Raw genomic sequence first — 19875 nt, 5'->3', positions numbered from 1 at the left:
TCACACTCCAGTGTGACATACGATGGCATACAGTGGCATTTCTGCTTAATAGAAGACCCTTTCAGCTTTCCTCAGCCTCCCAGGGCCTGTTAGTGTCTGCTGGGATCACCTTCCACGGGGCTGCAAAAAGCCTTTGTTCAGGTTGGCTTCTGAAGGAATCCCAAACCTTACAGTATCTTGGATCACAAACAGAAAACATGTTACTTTGTTTATTTGCTTCATCCTGTTTCCCCTGTGGCAGTAACAAATGAAGTCAATTACACACACACACTGGAATGCCACGAAACTGAAAAAATCGAGTATTAGTATGTAAATAGAACGAGGACAGTGTAAGAAAATGATGAGCAGCATGAATCACTTCTACCCTTGGTGAAAACTGGGTGGAATGCGGTGAGTTCAGGTGAAATGGTGGCTTCTTGTAAAACGAAGTATACTTTTGGTCTCAGAGCCACTTACTCTCAGTCAGTAACACCTTATACAATTACAAGGTGACTTAAGAGTCTCACAACTTGGGATCTGGAGAGATGGCTCAGTGGTTAAGAGTACTGATTGCTCTTCCAGAGGTTCTGAGTTCAAATCCCAGCAACCACATGGTGGCTCACAACCATCTGTAATATACATTAGATAAATAAAAATTAAAAAAAAAAAAAAGAGTCTCACAACTTACCTGTAATTTAAGTATTGTTTCCAGAATTCAAATGACTTAAATAGGGGTGGAGGACACAACGGCAGCCCAAGCATCCATGGAAAGGCTTACAACAGTTTCAGCTGTGATTTTATTCTCTCACTTAACATTACAAACAAAAGGACATCACATTTCACACTACTGCTTTTACATGAAACTCAAATGCTTGATGCAAAATAGACAAAGTTACCAACGGGTACTTTCCCTCCAGGGAACTCTACAGCTTAAATATTGGTCAGTACTTTAACAAAACACAGAACTACCCTACCAAAGTCAATGTGGTCGTTGGGTCCTACCTACATTATATTTAAAAATTTTATCTCATCAAAAAACTGGAGACAGAAAAAAACAAAAATACACATCATGATTTTCCTCAGAGTGTTAACAAGTCCCCTCATCTTCATTTAACAGCTGCTTGTGTGGAGAGGCTACTCACATGTGAACATGACAAAGCCTCCCCAGAAGCACCGCCCTTCCTGGGTTAGAGTAGAGCACCTATTCTGAGGACGCAGCTGCTGGTCCCCAGTTATGAGCACAAGAATAAACTCCCACCCTCCCGGGCAAACTCCATCTTTTATTTGGCTGATACCCTTCTGCTGCAGAAACGAAGAGCTGCTTTTCACACCCAAGTAATCGTTTTTCTTTGAGCAAAACTTTTAATCAAAATCCCTTTCACTGAATATTCTCAATGGACAGAATGATATGATAGCCAACACTGAGGGAAGACTCTTTAGTCTTTTTTTTGCATACATTTTCATAGAAAAATAATACAAATCCTAGTAGCTCTACAATAGAAGGAAAAAACAGGATAGAAATTTTTAAGAAAAAAAATTTGATTTTTGAACTGTAAACGGTGCCAGTTTAAAATCATTTTTATACCTAGCTGTACTGTTACATTTATTTACAAAGAGCCTGGTCTAGGTTCTGTGAGATAACTAAGTGTCTCCCATTTTTAAAAAGATTGTCTTTCAGAGCATTTGAACTGCTAAATGTTGTGTTTATATATTTTATGCTACTCTTGTCACCGGTAAAATTTCTTCACCTTCACATATACAAGAATTCATCTCCACATTGATTCTATTTTATTTAATCTAAAAGTAACATAACTTTCTTGCTACTCAATGCCATTACTACCAATTTGCTACATTGTAATTTTAATAGTTCTAGACACAGGTGAGCATCTAAACATGGGCTTTAAAACTGCATGAAGTTCTGATGTCTGCTGCAAGTAAGGGGAACTGACTGTGCTGTTCCTTTCCTGCATACACCTAGCCCATCAGTCTGGGGCTTCCTGTTAAATTCTCGTGTACAACTAGTGACAGTCAAGCTTCCAGAATAGCAGAACTTTGAAGCTGGAATTGGCTTACAGATCAGTTCACTATATAATTATATGAAATGGCTAATGATAATTCTAACAAAAAAAAAACCAAACAAACAATATCTGTAATGTACAAAGGAGGATTTAAAGACTGTGACATTAACCTAACTATGATAATATGTTCTTCACATCATTATAGAGTTATTTTCTGTCAGGAAATAATTACTTATTATTATTAATTATTATTTCCTCTTTCATACTTCAAGTAGTCGTTTTATTACATATGCTGATAAAGAGTTAAATCAGTCCAAGATCTGGCTGCTGAAAGATTAACATACATGCACAAGTACTTTTAGCACAAAAGTTACAGACAAATACAGCTGCTGTCCATGGAAGACTTCACACTATAATACAGTGAACAATAACGGTAAACATGTGCTCCTTGTTAGGGTCTGGCGACACAATATATCATAAACCCTGGACGACAAGATTTTTTAAAAATGAAATTATGTTACCAGGGTTGACAAATCCCCTATAAGAAATCAATTATTAAATTCCTATAATACTGAAAAGTTAAATCCTTTCTAGTATTATAAAGCAAACCTACTTAAAAATAAAGTTTCATATTCCTTAAGGAAACAGTTTGAACCCATGCTCTGCAATGCAGCCTACACAACACAACAGCTGTGGCTCTCCTAAGGACACCCGTCCCGTGCTCCCTCGCTCTCTCACTCTCTGACAAGTGTGAAGACAGGCTTGTCAGAAGACACGAACAATTGTGGGAAAGCAGCAAACTTCCCTCTATCACACAAGCTAGTCATTACATACCTGATATTAAAAGATGTGCAAAACATCACCATGTATTAGGTTAAACTATGATGTCATAAACTGGTTTCCACGGAACTCAGCAGTGTTTCTCATCCAGTCTTTAAGCTCTTTTAGTTTGGCTCTGGGAATAAATCTCTTAACACATGCCAAGAGGGTACCGCCCCATCAGAATCTCCTCACGTATAACCCTCCACAGTACTTGCTGCCCTCCTGAGATTTTGGAGAATAAAGCTATACAAAAATGCACAGTCATGATCCGGGCTATGGTAGCACCCCACAGGCTGCTAACCCGGTCCCTACAACATCAGCCAGAAACACCAGAGGCAAAGCAAGGGTAAGCAAAAGAGAACAGCAAGTCAAATACACCAATGATCGGGAACAGATGTCTAAAAAGCTCTAAGTTTTCTTCTTGTGTTTCAAAGAGAGTTTAATCGAAAAAGAAGCTATGTTTCAAATGCAATCAAGATTTTCCCAGCAGAGGCACCTCCTTTCTAAACACACAGGCCTCCAGTGGGGCTCTGAGGAAGGTTCCTTCTACAGCTGATAAAAGAAAATACTGGACTGGAGTAAATGCCTAGAGTCCTTAAAATAAGACCTCCAACGTGGGCTACTTCTACAGAAGCTGCTAGTCACCAGCACCGCCATCCTCTCATTTCTGCTAGTCAGGCACCGGAGAAATCAAAGGACGCCATGATTGTTCACCCTCCCTGACAGAGCCTCGCTCTCTCTGCTCTAAGGATAGGACTTCTTGACAAGAGCTAGAGACACAAAGAAAGCCTCAGACGATACCCCGTGCTGATTTGCCTAGAGATAAAAGACCAAGAGCATTCAGAAGCCACTTCCAGAGTGAACAGGAACCCTGCAGAGGTTTTAAATGACACCAGCACGGGAGCACAGCACACAAAATGAGAACAGACTTGTGCACATTTTGATCAGTTGGCTAAATATAAATATACCTGATTTATACTTTTGAAACTAAGAGGCTAGACCCAAGCTCCAAACTGTAGTTGGCGTGGCTCTGGACGGTGTGGCTCTTTGGAGAACAGGGTATAAACGAATGTAAACACACACTGATTGTCCTCTAGCTTCCTTAAATAGAGTTTCTGAAGTATTTTTGTAGGAAATTATATGAGTGTAGTTAATCAGATAATTTCTATAATAACATATAAATTCTGTTTTGTGTGCAAAAGGTGGTAGAAAGAGAAGATAAGTGGTGTTCATGTTTTCAGAGTGAGCACAGCATTGCAATCCATCAAGAGTCCTTTGATCCTCTCGTGAAACTTCTCTCTGTACAAGTTGAAGTACATAATGCTTTCTGGCTCTTCTTCAAGCCAAAACTTGTCAAATTCATAGACAAGGTAACCTGGAAGTAAAAAGCATACACACATTGTCCACAGGAGTAATTATCTATTTAGACCATCTTTAGAAAGTACACGTGCATCTGGGGCCAGGGATGAGGCCGCTTGGCCTGCAAGCCAGACAATCTGACTCAAATATGAAAGAAGTGCTGAGAGTACACGAGAGATCATCTTCCGCTATTCTCCCGACAGCAAGGATCTTAAGCAATAAAATGACAAACGCCAGCTCTGTACCTCACAGGCATTAGGGTAAAAGCTCTATACTCTGCCTTGTTGGGAGTCCGCAGTGCTCTGAGGCGGGTCTGGCTCTGAGCCCGATACTCACAGTAGAACTGGTGAAAGTGCTCCATTGTGGGTACCCCAGGGACGAAGTTGTAGAGATGAAGCTTCAGCGCCTCGCTCTTCAATAAGCTGTAAGCCATCTCGGTGAGATTGATCCCAACTATTGCATAAGAATACCTACGTCACAAACACCGCCAGTTACACAGCTAGCCGATGGCTTGGAACAGAGGCTTACAGCGTGTGCAGAGCTTACTAGAGTCCCCCAAACTGTCTCTACTGTGCTTCTCACAGGACTCCCTTTGCAGTGACCTCGCTAAACTCAGTCAGGAAGATCAAAGTGCTTGTTTTTTGAAGGCTGTTAATTTTCTGAACAGAAGCTAAGAAGTAAAAATAAAAGTTCTGACCATGCGACATTTAAGAACACTAAGGGAGGGGTTGGGGATTTAGCTCAGTGGTGCGCAAGGCCCTGAGTTCAGTCCCCAGCTCCGAAAAAAAGAAAAAAAAAAAAGAAAAAAAAAAAAAAAAAAAGAACACTAAGGGAAGGGACACCCACACACACCGAGCTTTATTGTCCTAGTGATTATTTATAAAGCTAATAACAAGGGCTCAGTTAGCCTTTCCTTTACCATTCTCAAAGCTAACTCTCATTTTCCTATTTCATTGTTACTTTCTCCTTCTACTTTTAAATATTCCTGAAAAAAAAATATGAGCCCCTATCTTTGTTTTATAAACTACAACATGTGATAAAATTTACTTTGGAAATAGAACATTTATGATCACTTTTCTTTAAAATAGTTTATATTATTCTTTCTGCAGTTACAATCATTAAAATGATATCATTTTAGGATACATTTTGAAATACATAGTCCTTTTCACTTCAAGAGTCTAGCTTTTTAAATGTTTGCCCAGCTTACCCTAACTTGGGGTGATTTGAGCGGGAGAGGATCTGATGTGCTTCGCTGGTGTAGTTCTCGCTGAAATACCTAAACAAGTTCAAGGAAAACGAGGAAGTGAAATGTCCGCCGGACGCAGAGCAGGCAACCGCCACTGTCTGACCGATGGCCCTTGCTGCTACAGCCACTCCGCCTCAAGCCACCTCGATGCTCAGAAAGGAACCTGAGTCCAAATTTAATCCTAAAGAATCAGGCCTATTAAATAAGGAGCACAGACTGTCTCTTGGCAAGACTATGTCAGCAGGGAGATCGTCGCCTACAAAGGGACGTCCTATTTGCTTACAAATGAAGAAAGTCCCGAGTTTTGAAATCTGCGACCTCTCATCCTGTCCAATAAAAGTGCAGCTGCTGGGCCGCCCTCCTTCACTGTCTGTCCTGTCTGCCAGGCTGGAGTGTGCACTTGGAACACACAGCTGACAGGCGCTGACCAGCAAGCCATGACTGATAGATGTGGGTCCTGGCCACCTTCACATCAGCCTATGCTCTACACATAGTGAAGAAACTGTACGTCATTAGAGGTCTACCAAGGCCCCACAGCACAGTCTAGAGTCAGACTCTGTTAAGTTACTTAAACTCCAGGCTCAGTAGGATTCTCTTCCGGTGGAGGCAGGGAAGTCTTAAGTTCATTAAAGATTACTGTGTGATTTATCTTCAGGAAGCAGAACTACATAAAACTCATACAGCTTTAGGCATTGCCAAAACATACATGCATCTATGATGTGAACAATGTAGGTCTTGAAATCTCATTATGGCGCATCCCTCCTCCCACGGCTTTATCCACATGACCTAAACATTTCCTCAGTATTAACTTAGTTTACTTCAGTTCAGATTGTTTTCACATTAATAAGTATCCATAGAAATTACTGGCATCCATTCTCAACACTAGTTACAGTCTGTAAGCCACAGTCTACAGATAAACACTACAGTCTGTATACCTGCACATCTATACAGCAGAGTGGTTCTCAACCTTCCTAATGCTTCGACACCAACCATAAAAGTGTTTCCCTGCTACTTCATAACCACAATTTTACTACTGTTGTGAATCATAATGTAAACATCTGATATGCCGCCCCCAAAGCGGTCACAGTCCACAAGCTGAGAACCACTGGTTTAAGAACTCACCTTCCAGTCCCTTACTAGAATAGTGCTGACTATCAGTTGTGATCTTTATGGCATATCTGGGATCGCATGCACAGAGCCTAAGCACTAAGGGAAAGAGGCAAGTTGTTACAGCATGACACGTGGTGGTTCAGGTCAACAGCCAGGGGTAGTTAGGAGATGTCACCTAACCTGGTTGTTTCCCCAAACGGAATCAGAGCTTGCACAGTGGAAACAAGAAGGCAAAACTAGAAAGAGGTGTTCATGACTCTTAAGCAGATGTCAGAAGTAAGGCCGGAAAGACAGAAGAAGGGAAAGGCACTGGAAATACTAGTAAGCACACACACACACACACACACACACACACACACAGGTCTTTGAATGTTGCCAGCACACTAGCAAACATGCACATTATACCTAAGAAAACTTATCGAGTTAACAGGAAGCAATTGCAGAATTTTGTTCAGTCAAGGAAAAGATAATTTGTCGCCACTTACACAAGATTGATCAGTCCGAGTATGCCCATGCCTCTGAAGTCTGTTTTGGGATCATCGCCTTGGAAACCAATGTCTGCCCACTGCTTGGAGATCCGGGCCTTCAACTTTTTCGTTGGCATCAGAAGACTCCAAAGCTGCACAAATACGCTTTTGTGTTACAAATAATAGTAATGTTCTTGGCTTATTGGGACATTCTCCTTTTCTTAGTTTATCTAATTCATAATTGAATACTTGAAGTTCAACAATTTTTATATGCAGATTCTAAGACCAACAAGGACTGTATTCAAAACACAGTATATCTATTCCAACCAGAATGGCTGTTGTGAAGAATCATTTTTAAAAAACACTACAGAAATCTAGAGCAATGACCTGTGTTTACTAATGTGTGTGTGTGTGTGTGTGTGTGTGTGTGTGTGTGTGTGTGTGTGTGTGTGTATGCATATATATTGTTTGAGAAGAACAGTCAGGTCAATGGACCCATATTCAGCTTGAATAGGCTATGCTGTAATGCTGGATGGTTAATCTTTAATAAAAAGAAAAGAGAGGGAGGTGGGAGGGAAAGAAATAAAGAGAAATTAATTCTGAGGAGGGACCATGGAATAATATTAATATAACACAAGAAATGGGTGTGTGCGATTATTTCATAAATTTTCATTTTTAAGAGAAAAAAGATGATTTGATTTTAAATAAATATAATCTTTACCACTGAAGTTGTTATCAGGTAAGAAATTTTGATTAACAATCTTTCCCTTTGTTAGGTAGTAATAAACCAGTCAATGAAAAATAATTAAGAAAAATTGGTCATTTTCAAGATCTAAAACATACTTGTACATACTGAATAAAAAACTGAAAAGCTTTGCAAAACAGAAATGTGTGCTCCTCCCCATCTCGTCACCACAGTGGGCACTGTGGAGTGAGGGTGTCCTGTTCCCTAACAAGATGTCAACACTATGGCCTTCCTTGTGTCTGGCCTCAAGCTAGCTCCAGTTATTAGACTGGGCTTTATCTTGCCCACTCTCTTATGAGCAGCCCAGGAGCTTACTGATGAGGAATGTGACCAGAGCACTAAGGCTTCAGATGTGTGGGCTGCAGTGGAGAACCACTCCTCAGTTTCTTTCTTTCTTTTTTTTTTTTGTTTTTTTCTTTTCTTTTTTCTTTTTTTCGGAGCTGGGGACCAAACCCAGGGCCTTGCGCTTGCTAGGCAAGCGCTCTACCACTGAGCTAAATCCCCAGCCCCAACTCCTCAGTTTTCATTCATTTGTTTGCTTCTTTGTTTCTGGAGATTGGGTCTTGTTATGCAGCCCAGAGGAGTTTTGAATTCCCATCCTCCTGCCTCAATCTCCAAAATTCTGGGATTACAGAAACATCCCATCATATTCAGCTTTTAATACTCAAGGTTTAATATCCATCATGGGCTGCAGCCTGGAGACACTGATTTCATAAGGTTAAGGTGAAGTTCAGATCTAAAGATTAGACCCTGACAAGAGCTGCTGAACACGTCTTTGCTTATACTCAAACAACTTCAACTCCACAGCTCTCTTCCCAGCAAGACTTCAGCGGTGTGCTCCAGTCGCCACCATTCTACCACCAGAGCTGAGTTTCGTGGTGGACAGCCAGGACAAAGGTCCCTGGACTGGGCACTGGGACATATGTCTTACTCCTTCCTGACAGCAGGTTTAACAGAAGGCTTGGCAGCTAAGGTGGATGAAGACTGTGAGCCTACGTGCTCTAAGTCACTCAAATATGAGCTCAGTCCACATAACAGCTCCTGGCACTGGAGCTACAAATGGTGCTAGGAATTGAACCCAAGTCCTGTGCAATGGCAGTAAGCACTCTGCAGTTCTGAGCCACCTCTGCAGCCTCACTTTGGCAGTTTTAAGCATTTTATCTTACACAGATGTCCCAGGAGACTTTCCATAGAACACTGGGTCATATCGAGTACTACCTCCAAGTGCAATACACGCTTGTGCTTCAAGGATAAGTGGGTTCACCTGAGATAAAGCCGAGGGGGAGGAAAGTATGAGCAGGGAGGCAGCAGAGAGGAGGGACACGTAGGGAGAGACAACCAGAACTAAGGATGCATGAAATGTCATCCGGAAACCGGTACTTTATGAAGATGGTGAGGAGGGAGACCAGAGAGGACTGAGAGAGAGGACAAGGGGGAGGAGGGAGAGAGGAGCAGAATGGAAAGAGAGAAAAGAGTGTGAGAGAATGAAAGAAAAGTTTGAAGTCACACCTTTACTCCTCCTCCAGAGTGTGAATTGTAGCAGAGGATGGGCAGGAGGCAGCACCCTCCTGGCTCTAGTGCAAGTCCCCCACCTCCCCTGGGCCGGGAATCCTTTTCCTCCAGTGAAGGCCTACCCTGGACAGTCTAGCAATTTCTCTAAGCCTCAACCTGTAGAGATGGGTGCTCCTACCACGCTCGCACACTTACACAACAGAAGCAGGAGGCAAAAGGTGCTCTCTCCCCCTCTTCTTTCTTACCATGGCAGTATTTGCCAACTCATGCTGGGCTGGTCCCAGAAGAGACACAGTCCTGAACAAACGGACATGCACTTCACAGCTTCAGTGCTGCTGAAAGAAAGCCAAGTCTCCACAAGCAAATTAGATAAACAGAGGCTCAGAGGCCTGGGTGTCCATGCTTTGAGTCCGAGAGCTCCTGTATTTTTAAAGATGCTTATCAAGTAAGAGCTGCTGGCCAACAGTCTTTTCCAACTGAAGGAGCCGGAAGAGTGCGCAGCTCTCACAGCAGAAGCTCGCTCCCTGAACCGAGGCAGCCTTACCTTGAGGAGCAGCTTCTCATGCTGTGCATTGGCAGAATCGTAGGGCTTTTTCCTCACATTTTCTACGTCATGGTAGAGCTGTCTATAGCCAGTGATCTGCAGTAAGCATGTCCTCATGCAGATTTGAAAACTGAGGATAAAATTATTAGTTTAAGTCAGACCTCTTTATAAAATAAATCGAGGCCTGGGGGAGGGCGTGTCACACATCTACGTAGGAAGTGGTTTGTCACTTCTGACTTAACTCAAGAGCATTACAAGAGCTCCATTATTAGAACTTATTCATCACATTTTCTGAGATGTCCACACATCCCCAATTCTTTACTGTCACTTTGCAGCATCTCTAATAACTTGAAGTGTATCCCAAACAACCCAGGATGAGTTATCCCAGTCTCCCCGGGTATAGTAGCCTGCTCTCCCTGGCCGACATGCTGTTTATAGTGACTCTACCATAGTGAAGCACACGAATCTTTAGTTCCCAAGCCAGGGCATGACAAATCCCAATCCATCAACAGTCTGGAAGACCTTCAAGCCTCACCTTGTCTATGACATGCCCTTCAGACCAATTGCACAGCACCAACTCCTGCTGGGGTTGTGGCCTCTTACCTCAAGAATTCATTTCCTAACTGCTGTCTTTCCCAAAGCCACTCTTCACCTCCCTTACTTATGTATCAACTAATGTCACTTATTCTAACACAGAAGACGTCTAGTCATCTGTGTGTGTCTAGCCAGCTACTTGGTGGCTCTTGTAGAACAAGAGTTCACGGCTTACAGATGGCCAGAGCAGCCTGTTCATGAGGGACAGAAAACACTGTAAGGACTCGGCAGAACGTGTGACACACACTGGAGGGACATGGGAGGGTCTGATCTGAACAGCACATAGACACCAGACTCTGAAGGGCAGGAAGACCAGCTGCCGGCTATTTAACCTCAGGGACTGAGTGGGAAGGCCTGGCCCTGTGGCTGCAGCCCTGTGCAGTTATCAGCAGTCTGGGCCTCAATGCTCAGGGGATGACAGAGCTGGGCTGTCTCCTCCACAAGCCTTCCCCGCCACAGCCCAACTGTGCAGAGCTCTGCACAGCAGGCGACATTAGTCACAGAGGGAGCAGCACACCTGCTGTCCTTCTCGGGGCAGATCTTCTTTTCCTTCATGATGTCCACTATGCACCTGTCCAGGTCGCTCTCGGCAACTCGTGTTGCATTCTGTAGGACCTAGTTATGGAGATACAGTGGAATGAGAGAAGTCTCCAAGGGCTGATATAGAAGTCTGTTTTAAGACATTTAAGCAATTTTACAAAGAAGATATTAAAATGAAAAAAAAATCACACTTACTTCAGATCTCCCCCAAAGCTGGAATCGTATAAGTATTTGTGGTTTTCTAAAAACCTCCGACCACACTCAGAAAAGCACATGTAGCTAACCAAATAGGTAATGGAGTCATGAAAGTGGGGAGGGTTGGGAAGGAGGCCAGCATATACAGGAGGCAGAGTGGGTAGGAGGGAGAATACAACTGCAGAACACTACATAACTGTGAAATTGTCCAAAAAAAAAAAAGTTAACATTTTTAAAATAATTTAAAAAGAGGAGTAGCAACAGGCTCCAAGAGCTGTCTTTTTGTGCAACCTCCTCACCAAGCCCCACCCTGCTATCCCTGCCACATCCAGTTCTCCAGCATTCAGTGCTGGCAGCTTCCCTTCCTGCAGTCTCCTGTGCCAGAATTCAGGTGATGTTTCCATGCAGTCTGTTTCTGGTCTGTCTGATGACATCTTCTATCTGTTTAGGAGCCCATGCTGACTATGGCCCTCTTCTACAACCATTTGAGCTACCACAGGCCACTCTTACTTCTGCAAAAGTTTGCAGACTGAACTTGTCAATGTCTTCCAACATATTCAATGAGATTTTGATTAAAACTTCACAAATTCATAGGTCAAATTTGGAATTCATATTTAGCAACACTGAGTCTTTTAATTGATGAATATAGGCTTTTTCCCCCAAAAAAAATTTCTCCATAGGTTTTAGGACTGAACTAAAACTCCCTGGACGTTTCGCACTTCTGGCTGCTGTGGCAGGAGGCACTGCTCTTTGATGATCCACAGTGCATTGCGACTACAGACAGAATACTGCTGCCGAGTATTTCAGCTCACTCAAGAACACACAGCAGCAGCCTCCAAGGACCCAGTGTCGTCTCGTCTATGTTCTCAGGCTGCATCTCTGATAATACGCATAGCTCTTTCTGGCCAACTATGTCTCAGGGTTTTGTTTTGTTTTGTTTTCTTGCTGACTGTAGCCCAGGACTTCAGCACAATGCTGCACAGAAGCAGAGAAACTAAACATCTCTGTCATGCTCTCAACTACATGCGGCAAAACCTTCAATGCTGAATGTTTCCTGTGATGCCAGCTACACATTGTCTGCTGGCAGTCTTTAATGGACTGAGGGAGTTTTTGCTTTTCTAGTCGGGAAAGATTTTAATCATGAGCAGAATTCCCAGTATCTATCAAAATGACCATAGTTTTCTGACTAGTTACTGTGGTAATAAATTATACTCTCTGTATTTAATCAGAATATATTATCCTTTCTATGTGTTACTGGGATCAGTTGTTCTATAAGAACTCTTATATCACATTCATAATGGACACTAAGTTGTACGTTTATGTCTTTGGTTTTAGTGTACACTCAAAAGGAGGGGTGGGTGTCTTCCCTCTATTTCCCAGGACTTTCTGCTGACAGTTCCTTCTTCCACGAGTGTTTGGTAAGAATTAAAGCCAGGCTGGAGAGAGGCTCAATGGCACAGAGCACTGGCTTCTTCTGCAAAGGACCTACCTGACAGCTCACCACCTATCAGTCGGTGCCCTCTTCTTACCTCATGGGCACCAGATATGTACACAGAGCGCAGACATGCATACAGGCCAACACTCAGAAATACAACAGTTCGAACATCTTTTAAAAGAGGATTAATTAGGCCAATGCTGGAGAGTTTTGCAAATATTTTAGAGATTTTATTTCTTTTCTTGAATATGTGGCAACCTAGATTCTTTTATTTTCATATTAATGGATAAACTACTTTCCCATTTCCCATGAGCTTCAGGGTTTACTATCCTGAGGCTGCTCACTTACGCTCTACCTTTCTTCAGACTGGGACTCTTGGCTTTCTCTCCTAATTCATCAGTGGCTGGAGGTTACTGACATCACTAGTCTTTTTAAAGTATGGGCTTCTGAGTTTGGTGCAATGTCTACGTTTGTCTATTTTACTAATTCTTTGATTTTTCTGCGTTATAACTTCTTCAGCTTACTTTGGGCTCAGTTTCTTTTCAGGTTTCTAAAGGTACAAACAGATCATACCTTCAACTGGTTCAGGCTTTTAAAATCTGCTTTAGTGAGCTAAGCAAATGTTGATATGTTGTGTTTCCAGGTCAATATTCTTTGTCTATTTCCCATCAAATTCCTCTCTGACCCACTGGGGTTACTGCAATATTTATAGTCCAGATACCACAGACTTTCACATTTTAGCATCCATTGGACGTAAGTTATAAATAGTTCCTAGTCTGTAACTGAGGAAAGGAGACTTAATTTTTAACCAACAAAGAAGGAATTTCAACTGTCCAAGAGCCTACAAGCCAACACAGCCACACTCTGAGATTGCTGCCAGGGATAAGCAAGCATAGCATCCATCGGAAGTGCAAAGTGTTTAAATATGTACGAGGTCTCACGGGTGCTCTCTCTCAAATCCTCACAGTGTTTACTGGCTTAATACATTATCACCAATATTATCAACATGCATTCTCTTATGTTGCCTTCTTAAAATCACCACACAGGTATTGATGAGGGACAAACAACTTGCACAAAGTCAAACACACAGGAAGTAATAAAATCAAAAATATTTCCAGACTTCTTTTCATGTAATAAAATACAGAGATTCTCAATGGAAATACCACAACACCAGAATGATATGCACGACTTGCATGTTTAAATTGACAGCCCACCTCTATGTATTGACAAAGTCGCTTCAATTCTAGGCTTCAAGACAACAAGGCAGCTATGATCTAACTTCGTCTCAGGCACTGGTAGTTATTCTCTTTATAGAGTAACAAAACCCATCAGTAATTGCCTTTTTTAATGGCGACATCATAAGAATACAACTTTAATATTAACCTTTCAAGTGAGATTTTTAAATAGCTACTAAATAATTGAAAAATTAGCATATTGTTTTCTGTTAACTTAATCCACTCTTGTTGAGTCCCAAAACACTGTAACCAGTAGTTCTCAACTTGTGGGTCAGTACTCATTAGGGTCAAACAACCCTTTTACAGCGGTGGCATTATCAGATACCCTGCACATCAGATATTTACATTATGATTCACGGTAGTGACATTACAGTTATGAAGTCGCAATGAAGTGATGTCATGGTTGGGGGTCAGCACATGAAGAGTACACAGCACTGGGAAGGTTGAGGCCACTGCTCTGAGTCATGTTCAGTCCCTCCTTCTCTGTATCACTCTTTGTCTCCTACTGATAACGACCCATCATCAATTTACTACTTCTACAAGTACTGAAAACCCTGGTAGAATCTGAACACACAGTAGTCACCCAATCCTTGTTGAAATTTTACCAAATCTGATCCCCTGTACTACTTACATTTAGCTTAATTTTACCACATATAAAATCCCACTAATAAATTCTGAGACCACAGACGCTGCTCCAGCCTGTCCTCATTCCGCTGATGTGTGGGTGCTGAGTTCAGATTCTGTCCCTTCTCCACCAGAACTAGGAAAGGGGCAGGTACCACACGCTCCTGTGGAGAAGGGGCCAGGGCTTCCCGCCACTCATCTATGTTTTCTTTACACTCAGAGTACTGTCACTTGCCAGAGTTGGGGCAGGCTCTGGGGACATGGACATAAGTGACAGACACTATGCTTTGTGCTGTTTCTTTGGGGCAGGAGAGAATGGAGAAATAAAGAAGTAAAATACTGTAAAAGAAAGAAGGCAAAAGGATGGGGGGCGCGCTTACGTTTCTAAGTAGAGAATGCTCCGGGAGCTCATGAGATCAGAACGGGATGAAACTGGAGGTGATGTGACAAACTTTTAGCAGGGAGAACGAACACTCTGGCCCTAGTGGCACACAGGCCTGATGGCTGGTGGCACTCTGGTTTAGAGCAGCAGCACAGGACAAGAGCAATGCTAGACGCAACAGAGAGCAACCAGGGGCTGGGGGTGCTCTGGGGGCAGCACTGACAGTGTGCAGGCAGGTTTCAAAGCATTGGAGAGGACATATAAGTGCTGGGTCTGTGGGTGTGGTATAAGGAACTGTAACACTTTTACAATATAGTTCCCAGGCCACTAGAAAGCACCTGTCAGAGGACAATTCGTTCTCAAATATCCCCAGATTTATGACACAAAGAAACACAACTTGATTTACATCAGTCAGTCTGTGTGGAGAAAACATGGCTTCTTACAGAGAGAGTAGAACAGTCAGAACACAGGGCTGTCCCTCCAAGCACGGCCCTGACCTACAGAAAACAAGCATCACTGGGGAACCAACACGTCAGAAACAGAAGCAGGACCTCTGGGGTGGAACCCAGTGTCTACACTCTACCAAGCTTCCAGAGAATCTGGGGCTCCTGAGTTTGAGACCTGCTGTAACAGCTCTGAAATAAAACGTGTCCAGGCAGGTCCCTACAATCACAAGGCTGCTGTGGGGAGCGGCCCGCTACAGTGCAGTAGCAGGTACCACACATGTGTTCAATTAGACAAGAATTAGGGCAGAAGCTTTCGAAGCTTCGGATGCCGTATTCTCATGAAGAAAACAAACTACAGTTTAGGATTCTGAACAAAGGTAACTCTATACCCTGCCCAGTGTCCATTGTGTGGATGCGAGTCAGTCTCACATAGATAACTCACAAATGAAGGACTGTACCCAAGATAACAAGCACCCTCCCTCTATAGATACTGCTCTTCAGAACGAATTGTGTCAGCTTGCCCAGTCCAACACCCTTCTGACCCCGGTGTGAGTCAGCTACTCTCATCAACACTAGCGACCAAATTATGTCCACGGTCTCCATTGTGAATCCTATTTTGCATTATGACCGAGTGCAGACATAATATGGATATTAAAATACAGATGTGCACACAGATAACTAAACTGAAAATGTCATACAATAATAGATACCAGTAATTCTTACACAGACAACACTGTGACCTTACAGTCAATTCTAGCTGGTTAGTTCTTGGTTTCCCACTTAACATCAAGAGCTGCCCACCGAATCCCGCACCTGTGACCTACAGTGACACCAACTAGATAGAGGCCTTTACATGACCACACAATAACACTGCTTGAGGCTCCTGCAGATTTGCGCTTGTTTCTAATTCAGCAAATGCTGACTGCTATGTAGTGCATGCTGGGACTCGCTTTGGATCAACGCTTGCTTGGCTCTTCTCTCACACAACCTTCCCTGTGGACACAGTCTTCAGAAAGGCTTTCTTACCACGCTGGTCCCCAAAGCTACCACAGCTGCTGCAGAATAAACAGGCAAGATCCCCGTCTATAATAACACACCTCTGAACAAGGCGCAGAGTTCAAATACTCTTCTATCCATCAAAACACACAAAGTACTTTGAAAACAGAATTACAAGTTCTAAAATGAGAAAATGTAACTCGGTTTCTTATAGCAAAGGCAGTAAACATAATCCTAAAATCAAAGTGTTCCTTTTAAAGAAAAAAATACATTTAGGTTAAGTTTTCTAGAATTAGCACTTTAATGTGCCCTTACCTTACTCTTGGAATATGTCAAGGAATTTTCTGAAATTAAAAAAAAAAAGTTACCACTTGAACACATTTTCTGAATTACCCAAAATCAAGTAGCAAAAATATAATAGCAGTGATAAATCATTTCTTCAGTTTAAGGTGCAATTTCCACATGAACAACACAACAATCATCTCAAAATCTTACAAGACAGAGAAGGTAGAACCATCTTTCCCCAAATGTGGTACCAAGCCAGTGGCACTCTAACTTTCCCAGAATGTTGTTTCTGTGTAGACCGCCAGAGTGGGGGTGTTTGCCACTGCTCAAATATCAGAAATTCATCTGCAGACTATATTCTCCACTCCACTCTCTTCATCGTCAGCCTAAGCAAGTGACCAGCACAAGAACAAAGCAACAGAGACTGTCTGGCCAACTCTCCTCTTATCAGGCAAACAGCCTCTATATTCCTGGTTTCTGACCCAAGAAGAACAGCATTTGTATTGGTCTGTTAAAAAAAATGTTTCTGGTATATTAAGAATACTACTCTCCTTTTGAGAATTGTAAGAAAACGGCTTTTGCCTCAAAGTAAAGCTTTGAATATGCTCTTTCCTCATACTGTAAAGTGCCAACCAACACAGACTGCACAGGTCTGCGTCAAGAGGCACTTGGTTCTTCTGAGCAGGTGTGTATGCAGGGGTGTGTGTGCGTCAAGAATTGTGCATTATACTTCATCCAACCAGAGGCCACAAGATGCTCTACCATTCTTCCAACAATCCTGGGTACAGGGTCTGCCGTCCACACCTCACTCCCTTGGCCCTAAAGGCATCCATTCCTCATTCAAGGCATTTTGATCAACACAAAATAGGAGCTGGTTAATTCTTGATTTTCTACTTAACACAGCATCATGAGCTGTGGCCCTGCCCATGTCTCCTACCATGCCTAAAGTAACTTGAAACCACATTTCTCAACCATCTGAGTTTGAATTCAGAACAATATTTTCAATTAAACATTGAAAAATTGTTATTTGGCAGAAATATAATGCAAGCCAAACTGAGCCCCATGTATACCATAAACATTTCCCCAGCTATATTAAATTAAAAAGAAACGCATGCAATTTTTATTGTTATAACTTAACACAAAAATATTATCGCTTCAATGTATTACAAATACAATTATCATATATCTTTACGTTTTTTCATATAAAGTCTTTGAAATCCAGTGGGTATGGTACAGCACAGCACAACACAACTCCATACTTCAAGTACTCAGAACCATGTGGCTATCACTGTGAGCCTGGACCAGGCAGGTTCTAGAAATCTTTCCTAGTACCAATGAGCAGTCTGCCCATTCAGAAATAAGGGTGAGAAGTGAGAAGACTGATTAATGAGGCCTCAAAGTAGGAAACCAGATAACTGACTCTTCAATCTTTACCTCATACATCTGTGCAAAAATCTCAAATGGAAGAGAGAATAATTTTCTAGTTAACAACTGCAAATACAATCTGAATAATAATTGATACGTTTTTTAAAAATTCAAGAGGCTCATTCTTTGGGTACATATGAGATGTTCTATGAAGTTTCTTTTTATATACAATTATTTGATATTTGATTCAATAGTCAATAGTAGAATGAAAAGAACTCAAAGACTACAAAGTTTAATAAATTCAGTTGCAGTGACTCGCTCAAATCAAACTACCATGGGGTAAATAGACAATTATGTTTCAATTAATCTTGAATTTTTTGATTTTGAAGGACATTACCTATTCTGTAGGTCCTCTGTGCACCTCCATAGGTGTCAAAAATTCGCTGCAATTCACACTTTCCAGTCATTTGTCGTAAAACCCATTTCATCCAAAATCGGAAAAAGTGTCCATAGAAAAACTCCCACAAAGAAAGGAACATGTTTTCCTGGAAAAAAAAAAAAGGATATAAAAACGCAAGCTTAGTGGTCTCAAACTGGAATGGTAAAACTGAAAAGTAAATTAGGTTGATCCAACTCCCCAAATTATAATGAAATCCATTATTCAACTGTGTCTATTTTGTGACTCTTTAATCTATTAGGCAAAGAAATAACATACAACAGTTTAAATAATGATTAGCCAAATGGTCAATTTATCTCTTTGCTAAATGGTCACTTTTTTTAAAAAGTAAAAAAGGAGCAAAAAAAAAAAAAACTGGCCAAATTATTTAATCGATTAAAAGAATAACCACCTTACATTTTTGCCAAATAATTATATTTAATATTTTGGATTCCTACTTCCGCTTTTCATCCCTTGAAACTTGGAACAAAGAAGTTCAAGAATAAAAGGACCAACCAAGCAACAATTTCAAATCTATCACACATCAGATGTGGTTTCCCAAAGAAAGAGCTCTTCTTAGCCTTGGTTGAGAGCGTGCCCAGCTGTCCCAGTCAGCTGACTCTAACAAATGAAAACACTACAAGTGGCTTACAAACTGAAGCCTACAGGTTGGAAGCCGAGCAGATGGCATCCCGACCAATTTGATTTTTCCAGTCAGTAGGTGAAGGGCAGAGACACCAAGAGTTTTTTTTTTTTTTCTTTTAAACCCACAAAACCTATACACTTGATATAACTGGATCTTAAAAGAAAACTCTTCGAGTGCTAAACGAAGGGGAGGAGGGATGAGGGGGACCGAAAAGAAAGCCCTCCTCCCCTGCCTTCCAGTCCTGGGATTCGCAGACACACCCTCTCTGCGCCCGGCCGAGGGAGCTGTCAAATTCGAAATCCCCGCAGGGCAGGGCACCGGGGGTCGGTGCGGGACGCGCAGATCAGGGTCTTTAAAATGAGTCATCCCTTCGGCGCTTGTCGGGACCAAGGCGGCAGAACTGCCAGGCGCCCGCAGGCCGTCCCGCCGGGCCCCAGGGCCTCGGGAAACCGAGTGCGAGCCCCGAGGGCACCGCGCCGTCCCGCCCCTCTCGCGCGCGGGAACACTGCACAAAGCCCCGACGGCCTCGGCACCCTGCGGACTATCCGCGGGAAGACTGCGAGGCTGGCGCAACCGCACGCCAGCAACTCGGGGTGAGAGAAAAATAAAACAGCAGCCACCTCACAGAAGCGGAAGAACTAGGGGGAAGCTGGCACTGCCTCGGTTTCCCCCAGCTGCAAACACCGGCAACGGAAACGACGCTCTACGCGGAGCGCTCCCAGCGAACGCCGCGACCCGGAAGTCCGCACGGAGGCTGAGGGGGCGGGGTGTCTCCTGGCTCTGCGCCCCGCCTCTTCGTCGTCTTCGGATTGGCTCGCTCTCAGCCTATCACTGGTGCGGAAGAAGGGGCCTGCGGACCAGCGAGCCAGACGCCGGACGGTTTCCCTAGCAACG

At 42.7% G+C, this 19875-nt stretch overlaps 1 protein-coding gene across 3 annotated transcripts; it reads right to left on the bottom strand.

Moving 5' to 3' along the window:
* Positions 1-264: 264 nt before the first annotated feature.
* Elmod2 (ELMO domain containing 2) lies at positions 265-19728 on the bottom strand. 3 transcript variants are annotated; one of them, NM_001109506.1, is given in 9 exon segments: positions 265-4194; positions 4515-4648; positions 5386-5454; positions 7020-7153; positions 9803-9932; positions 10914-11011; positions 16565-16593; positions 18297-18444; positions 19602-19700. In NM_001109506.1, coding segments are annotated over 8 exon segments (882 nt in total). In that variant the 5' UTR covers positions 18439-18444; positions 19602-19700; the 3' UTR covers positions 265-4048.
* Positions 19729-19875: the final 147 nt, after the last annotated feature.

This window comes from Rattus norvegicus, chromosome 19, assembly GCF_021556685.1.
Source record: "Rattus norvegicus strain SHRSP/BbbUtx chromosome 19, alternate assembly SHRSP_T2T, whole genome shotgun sequence".
Taxonomy (NCBI): domain Eukaryota; kingdom Metazoa; phylum Chordata; class Mammalia; order Rodentia; family Muridae; genus Rattus; species Rattus norvegicus.
Note: the sequence above shows the minus strand (reverse complement) of the source record. Positions and strands in the feature narration are given on the sequence as shown.

What these genes read in the sequence shown, in the direction of transcription:
- Elmod2 (XM_087595161.1), bottom strand. Translation starts at nt 19,347, where the DNA reads ATGACTCATTTTAAAGACCCTGATCTGCGCGTCCCGCACCGACCCCCG. An exon ending in TGACATATTCCAAGAGTAAG is followed by an intron (nt 11,012 to 16,564) that starts GTAAGGGCACAT and finishes CTCCATAACTAG; the next exon opens with GTCCTACAGAATGCAACACG. An exon ending in TCAAATCACCCCAAGTTAGG is followed by an intron (nt 4,649 to 5,385) that starts GTAAGCTGGGCA and finishes TTTGTGACGTAG; the next exon opens with GTATTCTTATGCAATAGTTG.